We start from the raw sequence: 16,403 nt of genomic DNA, 5'->3' as shown, positions 1-16,403 counted from the left end.
CACAGCCAGTCCCAGGCAAGCTGGGCAGGGGTAGGGGACAGAGGGCTGAGCAGGCCACGTGCCCCTCTACCGAACCTCTTCTTTGCAAATCATGGAGCCAATCAGGAAGGCTCCAAGGGAGTGGCAACGAGTAGACTGGGACAACTTTCACTCCCCACGGTGACAAACGGACATATGGCCACGAGCCCCAGTGCCCGGACTGCCTGATTTTCAAAGCGCAGGGCACTGACCCACACAGGGTGGGCCTCACTCGCACAGGGCTGCAAGGGACATGTCGGGGAGAGGCTGCTGAGGTTCGTGCACGGTTCTCATGGGTGGATTCGAGTCCCTTCTGCACCGGGTTCATGGGAGGACTGGAGTGGTCAGGGCTTAGAAGGGAAGGGGACTGACACCTGGGAGGCACACAGTAAATGCTCGCTCTTGTGATACTCTGTGTTACAGGTAAGGAACCCGAGACGGAAGGTGGGGTGGGGTGAGGTGGGGAGACTAACATGGCCAAGGTCAAAGGTGGACAATGGCACCTTGCTCTCTGATGTTAGTGTAGCAGTGAGAGCCTGGTAGCTGGTTTTATTTGGTTCCTACAGTAATCACCCCCCCCACCCCGCCATTGGATCAGTTTCCAGCAGTCTGAAGTGACTGATTTCACATGAAGACCCGGCCACGGGGGGCCTGTCCCGCGGCTCACAGTTATTGACAATGACCAGAATCCTGAAGTCCCTGCCATGTGAAGTGGTTAGGAGGCCAGTGGGCCACCCCGCCATAAACATTTCTCCATCACTGGCCTCCTTGCTGGCGGAGTCTGAATTTCTAGTGACACAGACTCCTGACACTTCCACGGCTCCGTGACAGCCATGAGACTTGGTGCTAGTGAGTTGGTGTGGTGTACCATCCAGGCCTTGCCAACTGGCCTCTATTTCGTTCCCCACCATAATCCCGATGAGAGCCCCGCAACCATACCCTGTCTCCCTGACCCCATCAGCACAGCTCACTGCCCCCTGCTCCTCCCGCCTTCCACCTCCCAACCCAGCACCCCTCCCGCCACACCCCTATCAAGGGCAGGGTCCTGAGATAAAAGCAAGCAGAAAAGGCCTACAGAAGCTCCCGCCACCGGGCAGCCCAGCCACTTGTGCCTGTGACCGCACCGCCCTTTCTCTTTGCTCCTCCCCCACAAGGCCAACTGTCCTGCTGTGCACAGGGCCCTCCCCGCCCGCCCGCATCAGCAGCGGCCTCCTCTAGACCCCATCCCTGGCTCTCATCAAGCTCAATCTTCACTGGAAAGAGCCGGAGAGTGAATATTTTGGGTTGCAGGAGCCACATGGTGACACAACCCCTCAGCTCTACTGTCGGAGGCGAGAGGCAGCCACAGAAAACATGAAAACCCAAGAAGCATGGCTGTGTTCCCATAGAGACATATTTACACAAACAGGCTTCAGGTGGGATGTGGCAGTCACCGACCCACTGTTAACATCATCGCTGGGCCAATAAGAAAGGAAAAGAAAACTCTGACCAAGCTCTCTCCTAGGCAAACTCCTCCTCTCTCTCCTGGAGCACTCCCGCCAGGCTCCTACCTGCCCTCTGCCCACGGCTTTCCCCCAGGTCACCAGTGACTTTGGTGCTACTAAGCCCAGGGGACTGTCCTTCTCATCTCAGCCTGTCACAGGGTTTCCTGGCCCTGCCTTCTCCCTGACACACTCTCTTCACTGGGCTGCCAGGATGCCCCTCTCCCAGTGTCCCTCCTGCCACTCTGTGCTCCTTCTGTCTCGTCTGATGGTTGCTTCTCATCTACGTGGAGGCCACAGGGCCCAGCCTCACTGCCTTCTCTCTGTTCTGGCTCCTGGGGGCCCTCACCCCACCTCATGTCTTCAACGCCATCTGTACGTGATAATGCCCCCCTCCCTGCACCCCTAACACGGCTCTTCCTCCAGAACCAGATGCATATATCCAGCAGCTTCCTTGACATCTCCATTGATAGGATCTCAAAATCAGCTCGGCAAAACCGGGCTCCTCACAGTCTGTCCCCGCTTCCCCAGGCCTGCCCCTCTGTTGTCTTCCTTGTCCCAGGGAATGGCAACTCCATCTTGCCAGACCCTTGAGATCATCAGTGATGCCCTCTTCTCTCTCACTCCACGCCCATTTGGTCAACAACTCCTGCTCTCTGCTTTCTAGACAAATCAAGATCTGATGCTTTTCTACCACCTCTTCATTACATCTAGCTCAAGCCTGGTCCTCTCTGGCCCAGTCAGGGTGATAACTTGATGGGTCCCCCTGCCATTGCCCCATAGAGCATTCTCAACACGGCCGCCAGGGGGCCACACAGGCCCCCTAGATGCTCCTGCACATGCCAGGCTTTCTCCTACCTCAGGGCCTTTGAACTTGCAGGCCTGCTTGCCTGGGATATCCATTTCCCGGCTAATCACCCTCTCGCTCTCAGTGAGACCTCCTCTGCCCCCCACACCCTGCAATATACTTACACTCCTTCTTCCCTGTTTTATCTTTTTCCTCTGGATTTTGTTGTATTGTTGGTTCATTTATCTCTTTTATGGTCTACCTGGATCACGAGAAGGTAAGCTCCACAAGAATATGGGTATTTTGATCTGTTTTATTCATTGCCATATCCCCAGTGCCTGGAACAAAGTCTGTCATATGCTAGGTGCTCAGTAAAGAACAGTTGCTTACAAACCAGGAGATTTCACAAAAAGATTTGGATTTCCAGTCTCTCTTGAACAACAGAAGGATCTGGTGGATACTGGGCCATGGTGATGACTGGGTGATGCTGAGTGATGGCTGCCCCTGCTGGGTGGGCATGTGCTGCCCAGGTCACCACAGTACCCTCCCCTGGCCAGCTTCGCCTGCTTTGGCCCACCAGCCTGACCCCCTTAGGCATCTGAGTTTGAGACTCCTGGTGGGACATGCCCAGGCTGAGGCTCAGGGGATAGTGGAAAACCTTCTAAGGCCCCAGTCTCCCTGGACAGAACAGCCGTCCCACTACCCCCTAGCTGACGGCCTCCTGGAATGCCCTGCACGACCAGAGCCGAAACAGCACCCGCCTGATCTCTGCAGCTATTAAAACTCCTGTATCAGTATCAAAGGGAAAACGCCAGGCGGCTACTCACTCCCCCCAGAGAATGCTGAGAGGCCTGGCCTTGGGTTTTTGGGGCCACTCCCTCCCCGCACTTGGTCCCAGGGCTCTTAAAGGGCTCAGGCTCTATCTGGGCCTCTGTAATAGGTGTGGGTCCAAGTCAGTGTGGAGGAATGGAGCCCAGATCCAGCTGGGACCTTGACCTTGGTATCTCTCCTCTGGGGACATCTGTAAAATGGGGCTCTTGCTCCCCAGCCAGCCTCCTCAGTGTTGCTGTGGAAAGTGCCTTGGAAACCATAGAGTACTTACCAGGAGGGATTGTTAAATAAGTTACCATTTATATATATATATATATATATATATATATATATATATATTTATTTATATATTAAATAAGTTACCATTAATACTAATAGCTATACATATGAAGCAGTATAGCTCAGGTGCTGTGCTAAGTATTTTGGTGGAAAATGTCATTTAATAGTTCATTTTTGATATCATGAGTGTATGACTCCTATCAGAATCCCTCTGCCCTTGGAGGTGGCAGTGGGACTCTACTTTGGATGAGCACAGATGGCCTCAGACTCTGCTGAAGGGTCCACTGCATGCAGGGTTGGGCAGGGCGGATTGTGGGCCTGCACTACACTTGGGGGTCCGAGGACCCTGGGGTCCACTCCCGGCTCTCCCACTGCATATTAAGCAAGAGACACGATCCCTCCAGACTTCGATTTCCTCATCTATAAAATGGGGCTAATCTCAGCTACCCACTGGATGACACAGGACAGATAGAGCGAAAAAAAAAACGAGATAGGATCAAAAAACAAAAACAGCATCCAGATGCGGAGATTGCTTGTTTTTCTTGGTGGCCGGGGGAAGGCCCCGTCTCTCTCGAGCCGGTCCCAGGCCTGTCTCCTCCCATTTACCATGGTGAAGCTGGCCCAGCCCCAGGAGCTGCTGGGGACCTGTAGTCAAGTCTTCTGGCATGCCGCCGTTCCTGGGAAACTCCGAACCCCTCTTCCTGGAAGAGGGAGGGTGAACAAGGGTCCTTCCTGCCTGCCGCCCTGCCCTGGACCTTGACAACTAGAGGCTGAAAGAGGGAGCTGCCCATTTAAATAAGTGCACTGAGCAAAGCTCCCATCCCTGCAGCAGCATCTGATTCCAATGCCTGGCACAGAGTGGTGCCCTATGGCCTCTGCTAGAGCCCTTCTCATTACCCTGTGCTGTACCGTGGGGCCGGTACCTGGTGGAGACTGAGCCGGTTTTTTGAAGGCAGGGCCCGGTCTGGCATTTTGATCTACACTTGCACTGAATTAATCACTTTGAGTTCTGCCCCCTAAGCACCGGGTGCTAGAAGGACACGGACTTCTGGGCAGCATTTGGATGCATGGAGATGGGAGAGGGAGGGCATTCCGGTGCAGAGCAAAGGCTCCGAGGCAGGACGGAAGCTGTGCGGAGCCAGCCCCTGGGCCCAGTCGCAGGGACGGTCCCACAGATGGGCTTTGTTAAGGGGACAGGCCCATGGGCGGCCGCCTGCCCTGGAGCATGGGCAGATCAGCGTAGGGAAATCAAAACGGAGGAAACTGAGACGCTCAACCCACATCCACCCAAACGGGACTCGCCTGGTCAGCCTGGGGGGTGCCAGAAGCGGGTGCTATGGGATGTGCCTGGGGAACAGTCCGCTTCCTCCCTCCACAATTCTCTTTGTGCCACAGACCTGGCATCTGATCACAGACTCCCAGAGCCATGACATGGGGGCCCAAGGGTCCACCAGAGGCCACAGGCTGTATCTGCTCCGCTCCCACCCCCCACCCCGGGTTCAGCAGACCCACAGCGGTGTTGCTCCAGACTCTGCAGATCAGAAAGGTCTGGGGAAGGAGGTGAATGCCCCTGTGGGAGATTTCCAGCCTTCCCATGAGGAAGTCCTTCCTTTTAGCTCACCTCTGGCCCTGCTGCTGTTACAGGGAGTCAGGGAGCGGGGCCCTGGAACTGTGTGGTTGTGGGTGAGAGCCAGGTGGCCAGGGGGCTGGGACCACAGATTCAAGGGGCCTGAGGTTGTCTCAGGGCCTGGTGCAGAATGAAGCAGGGTCCCCGACACAGAGCAGGGAGGGGCTGGGTGAGAGTGCTGGAGTGGAAACCAGGAGCCTCTTCCCTCCTTCCCTCCTTCCCTCCTTGCAGCAGATGGGAGTTGAGCATCTACGTAGAGCAGAGCCATGCAAAGTGCCAGGACATGTGGGAGAACAGACAGGGCTGCCCCATGGCCCTTACTCTCCAGGCAGGGGCACACTGTCTACAAACCACACACGCCAAGAAGCAGCAGCCACTGTTGTCAAGCAAGGGTGAGGTGCTCCAGGCTGGTTTGTCATGGGAAGTGACTGGCAGGGCTGAGACCTGAAGGTGACCAGCCATTAACCCAGGGGAGGGCCTGGGTACATGGAAAACGGCTGACACCTGACACCATCATGGGGTTCTTATGAAACAGGCAGGGCTCCTACCTTGATGAATGCATTTAGCGCACCCAGCAACCCCCCATGAATGAGGAACCTGAGACAGGGAGCAGTGAACCGACTTGCACAATGACAGGCAACCAGGAGGGGCAGAGGCGGGATCCAAACCAGGAAGCCAGGAAGACACTTTCCAGGACTCCATACCGACCACTGGAGGGCCAGGCACTACACAAAGTGCTCATTTTACCTTTTTAAATTCTCAAAGCAGCACCCAGTAAGAGGGAGATACTCTTTATTACCACCTCCCCATTTTTTTAGAGGGACAAGCCAAAGCACAGAGAGGTTAAGCAACTCACCCAACACCACACAGCCAGGAACTTGCAGAGCTGGACTTGAACCCAGCAATCTGGCTCTGGGGTCTGTGTTCCCAGCTATGCCACATTACGGCCATGTGGCTGGACTCTGAAAGTGGGGGGGAGGGGAGCCCTAAGGCCAGAGATGCGGGTCGGCGGGGCAAGGGCCCAAACTCTTCAGGCCTCCTGGACCACATTAAGAAATTTAGTCTCTGGCCTGAGAACAATAGGAAGTTACTGAAGAGCTATAATTAGGGGAATGTGGTGACTGTATTTAGAGCTTTTGAAAGAGCAGCCTGGTTGCTGTGTGGATGTTGAAAGGGACAGGGCAGAGTGAATGGGGGCAGGTGCGTTAGGAGGCCCCTGCTACAGCCCAGAAGGCCATGGTAGAAGCAGCCGGCTGGGGAAGGGCACGCAGTGATGGAGAGATGGGGACAGGTCTGCAGGAGGCGGAATGGTGCAGGCGGAAGGGCCTGGAGTAGCTGCACCTAGAGGCCAGCGCTTCCCGAGATGAAGGGGTGCTGGGGAGGGGTGGGATTCCTGCTCAGTTTAGCATGTCGAGTTTGAGGTGCTTTCAAGACGTGCTGGGGTGGTGTCAAGAAGAATCCGGCGCTCTGACCAGATGAAAACACACACATGACAGCTGGACTGGTCAGCTGCATCAGGTAGTGAGCTCGCTGTCATTGTGGGCATGTAAGCCTGAGAACCAGCGATATTGTGGGGAATTCCTGGTATAGTTAATGGCTTCCTTCCTTCCAACACTCTGATTCTATGGAGTGGGGGAGAAGCTGGAGGTAGCAGGGCCGTCCTCTGACCTCCCATATCTCTGGGTCTCCACCTACCCCTTGGAAACTGCAAAGGCCAGCTCACAGAGACCAAGGCTCTTCCTGGAAGAGCCCCAGCTAATGCCCCTTCAGCCAGCCCCCTTCCTGCATCCTTGTCCCCAGAGGTCCCCCATCCCATCCTGCCCTCCAGGCCACTGAGTCAGAGGAAGACCTTATGCAGAACACCTCCCAGTGACGGCTTAAGAGGGACTTTCCCAGAGCATCTGTAGGACAAGAGACAAGGCGTGGAGTCCCCTGGATGACAGAACCCCGGGCTCTGCAATGGTCTTCCGGGGGAACATGTGTCCTCTGAGGGCAGCAAGCCCTCCCTGCTGGAACTGAACCAACAGAGAGGCAGGAGCCTCGTGGTGGGAGGGTGGGCTGGACACAGAACAGCTGAGCAAAGGGCCTGGGACACCCCACGTGGCTGGAGTGGGCAGGGGTAATGAGGGGAGGAAAAGGCGTTGAAGAAGCAGCAGAGGCCCAGGCTATGTGGCCTCTAGCAATGCAGGGCTTCAGGAAAGCCCACAATAGGCCTTAGGAGAAGAGACAGGGGCCCCGTGTGCCCTGGAAGGCTGCGCCCAGCCTCTCAGGCAGCCAGTTCCTCCCCTTTGTGTGTGGCATGCTCTTGCCCTTTGAAGGGGAGCCCCTGCTGCCAGCAACCCCATCCCCACCCTTTTGGACACAAAGAATTTTCTGCAGGGAGGCCCCCACCCAGGGCAGGGGCATTTGGCATGCAGATGGGAGTGGGGGGCAGTCCCCACGGAGCTCCTGACAGGGTCTGCTGGCAGCACAGAGCACACCCAGGAGAGATGGGGACCCCTGCTGCCACAGCCTCCCCAGGCCCTCCCCAGATCCCAGCCTCAGTTTCCCTCGGAGAAGCCTGCAGACCTCCTTTACTCCCTGAGGACTCAACAAGAAGCTTCTGCAAGGGGTATGATCCCACTAAAAGAGGTGGGAGGATTCCCCAGGCTTCTGAAAACTTCCTTCTGGATGGCAAACCCTCCATTGATTTGATTTTTTCAAAAACAAAACAGGGCAAACCTCAAGCCCCCAAACCCGAATCGACCCCCTTCTTTAAGCCCCCTCGACTTTTGAACTGGTCAGTGAGGGGTAGCCCTTCTATTGACACGTCCTGTGACCCTCGTGAACACCGGCGTGAGCCTCTTGGCACTGCTCGTTACCCGGGGGAGGGGCCTGGGTTCGGACATACAAGATGCCCCCAGGGCACGGGCATGGGCATGGGCACAGGGCCACAGCTAGAATCTGTCTCCCGCGGGGCTTGTTAAACATCCCACTGCAAGACCCTCGCCACAGATTCACTTCTGGCTTTGGGAACAGGGATCAGCCTTGGTATGCTGTGCTCCCCATGGAGCTGGGCCAGCTCTGTGAGGGTGTGCGGATGTGAGGAGGGGAGAGTGACTTTAAAGAGTTTAGTTGCTGTAGAGGTTCTGTTCCTGCCTTGCTCCAAAAGGATATGCTCAGGCGGCTGCATGGACAGACAGCCAGACACAGATTATACCGTAAGGGAGCTGGGAGGTAAGGGGAACGGAGAGAAAGCAAGGGCAGGGTGATCAGTGGGAACTGGGGTTGGGGCTTAGGCAGAAACTTCTGCTGGAAGGATGAGCCCAGGCCACGGGGTGAAACCCAGATTTGGTGCTAAGATTTCTGTGTCCAAAAGATAAGACCCCATCCATCCCTCCTGAGAAGCCAAGCATTCCAGAAACCAAGGCTGGACAAGGGTTTTCCTAAGGATCCTCCTCACCAAGGCCTGATGTCACAAATTTTGCTGTAAATGTCACTTAAAGCAAAGACAGTAACGCCGGTCTGATGCCAAGTCAGTTTGGTCAACGCCAGCTCTGTGGAAGCTGAATCAGACTGAACCGGTCCCTAGCCCCTGATCTGTATGACCTGCTTCAGCTGGCCTAGTAGGGTATGGCACTTTATACAGATGGTGTATACTAGCGGCTTTAGAGTGGAAGCTCTGGGGCTAGACTTCTTGGGTTCAAGGCCCTGTTCTGCTACTCACTAGCTGTGTGACCTTGGGAAAGTCACTTAACTTCTCTGGGCCTCCATTTTTCTCTTCTGTAAGAATATAAAATAAAATAGAAAATAGAAAAAAATATCGGTATATAATCACTTCAGAGAATTGTTTTGAGAATTAAATGAATCAATAGATGGTAGAAATCTTTGAACAACGCTCAATAGATATTAGGTAGTAATAAAATTTACCGACGGGGTACAGCCCCATCTTACCTCCTCCTTTGATGCTGAGGGAGGTGGTCATGATTGCAGCTGCTATGAACTGAATGATTTCATTTAATCCCACAACCACCCTGTAAGGAGGATGTTGGCATCCCCATTTTCCAGATCAGAACCCTGGAGCTCAGGTCACATGACCAGTTAGTGGCAGATGTCCAAGCGACCTCACATGCTGTGGGCTTGCCCACTTGACTCTTTTGCCCAAATGAAAAATGTGCCAGGGAGCCTGGGCAGGTGAAGAGGAGCTCCTGACCATTGGGAGTAGGGGATGGGACGGGATGGACGCCCCCAGCTGCCCTGTCTAGGTGGGAACCCAGCCCACTGAGCCACCCCCACTCTCCCAGCCAGCCCCACGGTGCAGCCCTGACTTGGCGGAGTCCGTCCTTTCCTCTCTGCTGGTTGCTGGGAAACACCCACCTCCTTCGTGCGCCCTGGAGCAAACGCTGAACCTACAGCCCGATCTGGGGTCTGCATGTGGGAGGGGCAGCGATGGAGATGGCTTCCATATCCCCTAGCAGAGGGACCTAAACCAGCAACGAAGTGGTGAGCCAAGTCCTGGGTTAGGCTCAGTAAGGGACCTGGTGACTGTGAGCCCTGCTTCCGGCCGCTGGCTTGGGTGTGCGTAAATGCAGAGATGAGCTATTTAAAGGCAATAGAGAGGAGAATACCCTGTACAACGTGCTTGAGGCCGAGCCACGAGTGGTAAATAGATGGGCATTGACTCTAACAGGCAAGGAGTGGCAGTCTGGAGGGCTGTGTTGAGAAGGATTCTGAGGTCCGTCTATGCTCACGCCATGTCTACATTTTCCTTCTCTGAGCTAGATGTGTGGCATGGCAGCAAGTTCTTCAGGAAGTCAGAGCAGGGAGAGAGTCCACTGGGGACTGGAGTGGTCCGGGGAAGGCTTTCCAGAGGGTGCTAGCGCAAGCCGAAAATGATTAGGAGTAAGATGAAAAAGACATCTTTCCGAGAGTGTCAAACTATGCTTAAGGCAGATGGCACCCTGTCTCAGAGGCTTCGACTTTCCCACCAGCTTCCCATGAGGGGTGGCTACTTAATGAGGTTCTCAGTTTGGTTCAGAGCTACCTGCTAGTTTTAAGGGCTTTGGAGAAGCTGTAAAACGTTAACAACTCTCCCAGGCATTATCTGTAACAGATATTGCTTTGTATTTTTCTTTTAACTGAGAGTCAGGAAATTGCTCTTGATCTTGAACACCTAGAGATGGAAAATGCCCTTGACACCCAAAGGAGTCTATCACAGATAGCAGGATGGAGGGTACAGTGACATCAGTCTTCTCATCTGTAAAATGGGGCAATGAGAGCGTCCGTCCCTTAGGGAGGCTGTGAGGATTGGAAGAGATATCACGCACAGCATGGGCTGTCCTATGTACCATATCAACATGAGACAATCCCATCAGGGGTGCCGTTAGTCTTACTGTCAAGAGAAGGGGAGTCTGCCTGGCATCCCCCAATGCCCACCTGGAAAGTGGCTGCTGACACCCGTTGCCCCCTCCCCCCCCCCTTTGGCCAACAACGTGGATTTGGCTATTCTCAACTCCAGTCCCTTCTCTTTCACAGCACACCCGCTGCCCAGCCCTGGGTGACATCTGATTTCCTCCATTTGGGACATTCCAGTTCTTTTCTTTACAGCAAGCAAATCAAGCAACAGGCAGCTGGAGCGCTCGTTAAGGGTTCCAGCCCAGGAGAGAGGCACTGATGGGGGAAGAGTGAGGGCCTGAGGTCTGGAAACCACACTGCCAGCTCCCAGCAATCGGGCTCCCCACCCCCATCCTCTTCTCCCCGCCCTGACCCTCCCCTCCCAGTAGCCAGGCCCATCAGATCCAGGCCTTCTGCTCGCAACTGCCTCTGGCCTGCCTCCTTCCAGGCTCCTCTCCCATGGGGTCCCCTCGGCCTGGCCTTCCGCCAGCCTCCCAGATTTGGTCTCTGCCCAGCATCCTGCTTTCCCCACTGGGATGGGTGGTTTGCCTTTGCCCCTGGGTTCCTGCCTCTAGGCCACCAAGTAGGCTGTGGGCCTCCCCAGGACTGCCCTGTCTGATGGCCTTCTTTCTTCCTTCAGAGAATGGCCCAGGCCTACCTGCTCTAGGATGACTGTTTGCCCCACATCCTCGGGAGCCCCCTGGGAGCACCCATACTGTTCTGGGAATGGCATGGTGTGCCTGTGCACCTTTAGAGCAGGAAGCCTCTGCATGTCCACATCACAGAATCACTCTGTGAACAAAACCACGTCCCCAGCTCTCCTCTGCCTTTTCTTCTCACTGGGGGTTCCTCCGGTCAGCCTCTTGCTTCTCGGCCTCTCCCCTTTCTCACTCTTGCCCTTGCTCCCACTGGAAGAGTACATGTAGGAAAGGGAAGGCCGAGGGCAGAGGCAGGCCTTGAGTTGCTCCAAGACACCTTTGCTGGCACAGAAGTGGTTTGCTACTAGAGCAATGCTGTCCCACAGAACTTTCTACAATGATATATATGTTCCATATCCGCACTGTCCAATGGGTAGCCATTGGCCTTGCGTGTCTCTCGAGCACTAACCTGAAACGAGGCCACTGTGACAGATAAACTTAATTTTAAATAGTATTTGATTTGAATTCATGTACGGATAATGAGTCACATGTAATTGTATGGGGCAGTGTGGTCCTTCGAGTGCCCCTTCATGAAGCCCTGGACTGTAAGCCCCATCTAGGGGATGGCTCCCAGGGCCACCTCCCCACAGAGGGGGCTGCCCACCACCTCCACCCCCAGGACCGGCCCTCCCTCTGGCTCCACGGCCCTTGGCTACCGACCTGTGACCCCCACTGCAGCCCCCATTCCCATTCAACCCACTCTATGCCTGCAGCCCAGTCCAGGCCCCAGGCCCCTGTGGCCTGTGTCAGCCTCTCGTTTTGCCTTCCTGCTCTGCCTTGCTCTCCCTCCCATTCTAGGAACACAACTGCCCTCCTCAAGCCCTTCCATGGCTCACCAGTGCTTTCACATAGATTTAACAGTCTCTGAGGCAACTCTTGACCCAGGCGCCCTGGCTCTCTGCAGCAGAATCTTTCACCACTCCATTCCCCAAAGCCAACCCCTCCCTCTGGCTTCCGACCTTCAGAAGCTGTTCCCTTTGCCCTCCGGAACAAGGCCCCTCCACTATCCCCTTTGGCCTGGAAGACTCTGATTCACCCTTTAAGACATCACTCGAAAATCACTTTCCCCGGAAGCCACCACCCTCATGTATGTTACATGTTAATACACTCCCCAGACCTCCTCGGCTCCCATCACATGATGGGGTCACCACCCGGGGCCTTCTTTGTGCCCTGTTTGCCTGTGAGTTTAGGAGGGCAGAAGTGTGACCCCCACAATGCCTGACCCACAGCTGGCTCTCAGGAAACATTTGCTGCCTGTCTGACTGCAGACGGACAGGGGAAGGCGGCAGGACATAGTGAAGAGCCCTGGAAGTGGGGTCAGGAACTTGAGTTCTACTTCTGGATCTCGCCACGCGACTGGAGTCGCCCCCAGCCCCTCTGTGGGTCTCTATTTCCCCATCTGTAAGATGGGGTCAGTTCAGATGCTCAGGCAGATGAGAGGTCTAGAAGTCAGGGGCTGCCCCAGAAGCTCCAGTTTGCAGACTAGGAATCAGCATGGCCCGTAACACTGTCCGCCCCCAGGCCCTGCAAGCATGAGACTTGACAGGGCTAAGTCTCAAGGGGAGGAAGCAAGGATCGGGGGCAGGCCCTGGCCAGCAGCAGGGGCCGGGGAGGGGAGACTACGGAGAGAGGCACTGAGCAGAGCTCCCAGGGTCAAATGTTTGCCCCTCTGCAGCCAGGGCCCCTCCTCGGCAGCGGGGAGTGGGGGAGTGGGGGAGTGGGGGGGGCAGGAGCCCTTGCTGCCCTGACACCACCTCCACCACCCAGCCACCCCGGGAACACTCTCAGACAGCTGGCAGAGGCTACTGGCTCGAGCTGTTGGGTCCAGACACTTCCCAGAGGACTTGCAGGGGGCCTGGCAGAGTCCTGGATCCCCTGGGCCCTGGCGGGGCATGGGAATGGGCTGCTGGCAGGACTGGGACCACCCGTTCTGCTCTAGTCCTGGGACCTCCCTCTCCTTGAGCACACCAGAGAGCTGCCTGGGCAACTACCAGCCTTTGCCTGGTAGTGGGACCCGAGAGGAGCCCAGCTGCAGGGCACTGGAGCCTTGTGCCAGAACGGCCACAGCACCCACCTCAGAACTGGGTTCCGACGCCAACCGTTACAACCAGTTTGTGAGCTCAGAGGGGTGAGGGTATTTGCTGCTCACAGGGCTCTAAGTAGCAGAGTGGGGATAAAAGCCTCCTGCCTGCTCCTTCCTGTTCCACACCACCTTCCACTAAGTAAGGTGTCCCCTCCCAGTTCTTGCTCAGGGAAACCTTCCATGGCCAGCCCGTTCCAGAACCTCTTCCTAGACCACCACAGCCCTCACCTGTGGGTTTTTTCCTTCATTTGAGCCCCCTATCCCTTGTGCCGTCCAGAGTCTCCTAAGTCACCAGGATTCCCACTCCCACTGGCCAGCTCTTCCTCTGGTGGCACCAGTGAGACCACATGTCTCTCCTTCCTGGGGAGGGCGAGCTCTCTCCATGTACTCCCAAGACTGCTATGGCTAAGAAACACTAATGGCTTTTAACCCACTTAGGTTCAAGGACATTTCAGAAGGGGGCAAAGCTCAGCATCCCTTTCCCAGAAAAACACACAAACATAAAATGATGGGGACCAGGGGACCAGGGATAGGAAATGTGGCTTAGAAACAAGAGGGTATAGGCTTATTTGAGCCCAAGGACAGCACAACCAGGGAAACCACGGCCTGGGGGCAGTGGTCAGGGACCAGGACACCACTCCCTGCAAGGACAGCCCCATCTGTCCCTCTCAGCCCCCTGGATGACTCTCTTCCCAGCTGAACATGGCAATAAAAGTCTGGCAGCAATGATCCTCAAGGGATGGATGCGAGGGCCGCGGGGGCCCAGCCAGCCTCAGCCAGGGCCATCGGGCACGCATCCCGCCGCGTGGGCGCTGGACGGCTCACACCGCCCTGGCGAACTGCCGGGAGAGAGAATTGGAGCCTGGCAGCCTCCGCGCGCCTCCCCGCCCCTTGCCTTCCTCCACCTGCCCCGCGCGCCCTGGCGCTCTCAGCGCGGGACGTGGGGGCGCCCGCCGGCGCGGGAGCTGAAGGGTCCCGCGCAAGCCGCCGGGGTCCTCCGGGCCCTCCGAGTCCCCGCAGGCCCGCGTCCGTCCCCGCCCCCACCCACCGGCAGACAGCCGCTGCGGGACCCGGGCGCACCGCGCGACTCGGAGCAGAGCAAGCGCCCGCGGGCGCCCGCCGGTCGAAAGTTCGGAGGCTGCGCGAGGGGGCGCCGCCGGGAGGAATAAAAGCCAGCAACAAAGAGCACAGACCTCATCCAGCAGTTGGTTGACTCGTCCCAAAATAGCCGTCTCCATTTGCTGCTCCCCACGCTCGGCTTCCAGGCGCAGCACCCGGGCCTGCAGCTCGGCGGTCCGAAAGTGGGCGAGCAGGCTGAGCGCCAGCGAGCACAGGGCCAGCGCCAGCAGCCCGCAGGATCCCGGGCTCGGCAGCCGTGCGCAGCGCTCCGCCGGCGCCACCGCCAGCGCCACCGCCGCGGGCGCGCTGGGCTCCCCGTGGCCGCGGGCACCGGCTGCTGCCGCTTTGTGGGCACGCTCCGCTACCATCCCCTCGAGTCTTGAGAACCAATAAATAAATAAATAGAATAAATAAAGGCGAGCGCCGCTGCCCTGAGGCGCTATCCGAGCTGTGGGCAGGGGGGAAAAATGTCCCTTTCCTTTGCTCCCGGCAGAGGATGGAAAAAGGAGCGGCAGGAGGGGGAAAGCCGAAAAAACACCACCAGCGGTAATCGGGGTACACCCAGGTGAGAAGAAAGTTACTTAGAAGAACGTTCCAAGTCCAGAAAAGTTAGGGGAATCTGGACGGCTCTCCTCTCCGCCCCGTTTTTCCCTTCGAGTATCTGCAGAGTCCTGGAGTTCCTTCTGCGCTGTCCGTCCTTCTTGGTGTCTCGCGCTTCCCGGGCGAGCCGGTTTCAGTCCCGGGGCGAAGGGGCGCACGTGGAGGGCCCCATGGGCAGAGGTGGGTCGTGGCCGCTGCCGAGGAGCGTTGGGGCCGATTCCGGCGCCTCTGTAACTTGACACACTAGCCGCCGCTGAACGGATCGGATGAGCAATCCGTGCTACTTCCCAAACTAATCTCTCCCACCCCCTCCCTCCTCCTCCTCCTCCTCCCCTCTGCTCCTCCACCTCCTGCGGGGCCGACGGCTTGGATTTATTTATTTATGCAAACTCGCCCGGGGTGGGGGGCGTGGTGTGCTGGGCCCTCCGCCCCAACCCGCCCGCCCGGGAGCCCCTCTCCCGCGCTCCCTGTCCCCTTTGAAGTGACACTTGGGGTTATTTATAGGCAGGAAGGGGGTGTGGAGTGGAGCAGGACTTTACTTCTCTCCCTTTCTCCGGATTCACACCGAGGGCCCTGTCTGCCTTCCACCGAAGTCGTGGGGCCAGGATAACTGCTTTCGGAAAAGTTGGCAAAGGCAGCCTTAAAGATAGTCCAAGGAGCCTGGCGGTGTTCTTGTTGGGCACCTGGATGGATTTCAAGATCTTGAGCAGGACGATCTAAATCCCTTCTGCCACCATTGCTCCCACCCCCACGTGTCTGGGGTCTCATCTCCTCTCTCTCATCCCAAGTCAGTTTCACATTGTTTCTGTACATCCTGCGCCCTGCAGCCCTGAGCTTTCGGTGGGGGCTCTTTCCACCTACCACATCTTTAACATCTTTACTCTGGGGTGAAAAGTCAACCCTCCAGGGGGTGGAGGAACTGACCTTTTCTCTCTTTCAGAAGCAAGACATAACAAGGTACAGGAGAATAAAACTGAGCAGAAAGGTCCATTCCAAGGTATTCGAGAGTCCGGGTCCTGACTCCCCTCCTTCCTGCCTGGCACCCACTCCATCCCTCTGCCCTCTGAACAGCCTGCCCAAAGAGCCCAGCCATCTTAGGTGAGCAATTCTCCCACACACTCAGACTCCCTCCCGGACATGAGTCCTTCTTTAGAGCTAACCCTGCTCCCTCCTGCTGTCATTTCCTAGGTAGAGAAAACCTAGGGGCTGAAGGGCATTTTGTAGTTTCCTCTCTTGTCACCTCCCCCACTTTGAGTAACACTGTATCCCAAGAGACCTTATCTCCTTGCACCTCTTGACATTCCTGCAAATGGGGTGGCGGGATAGAGTTCCTGGAGAAAGCCCACCTCCCAGGAACGTGGGGGCAGGGGCTGAAAAGCTGGCCTTTGGGATGTGAAATGCGGGTGGGGTGACAAGAGTGTTGTGATTCCATTTTAGAATAACAGCTGTGCCAACTTCACATTGTACTTATTGACTTGGTGGGGCCTGATGTGTAACAGAGTATCAG

The 16,403-nt window shown here is 56.5% G+C and overlaps 1 protein-coding gene across 10 annotated transcripts in view; it reads right to left on the bottom strand.

Moving 5' to 3' along the window:
- The window catches only part of COL13A1 (collagen type XIII alpha 1 chain), a 141,215-nt gene extending 125,999 nt beyond the window's left edge, over positions 1-15,216 (bottom strand). For all 10 annotated transcript variants that reach the window (XM_047703176.1, XM_047703175.1, XM_047703177.1 and 7 more), the window contains exon 1: positions 14,371-15,216. In XM_047703176.1, coding sequence (XP_047559132.1) covers positions 14,371-14,664 — 294 coding nt within the window. In that variant the 5' untranslated portion in view covers positions 14,665-15,216. The remainder of the gene's footprint in view (positions 1-14,370) is intronic.
- Between the last annotated feature and the right edge of the window lie 1,187 nt (positions 15,217-16,403).

The sequence above is a fragment of the Lutra lutra genome, chromosome 14 (genome assembly GCF_902655055.1).
Source record: "Lutra lutra chromosome 14, mLutLut1.2, whole genome shotgun sequence".
Classification (NCBI taxonomy): domain Eukaryota; kingdom Metazoa; phylum Chordata; class Mammalia; order Carnivora; family Mustelidae; genus Lutra; species Lutra lutra.
The sequence above is the reverse complement of the archived record's forward strand: the minus strand, read 5'-3'. Positions and strand labels throughout refer to the sequence as shown.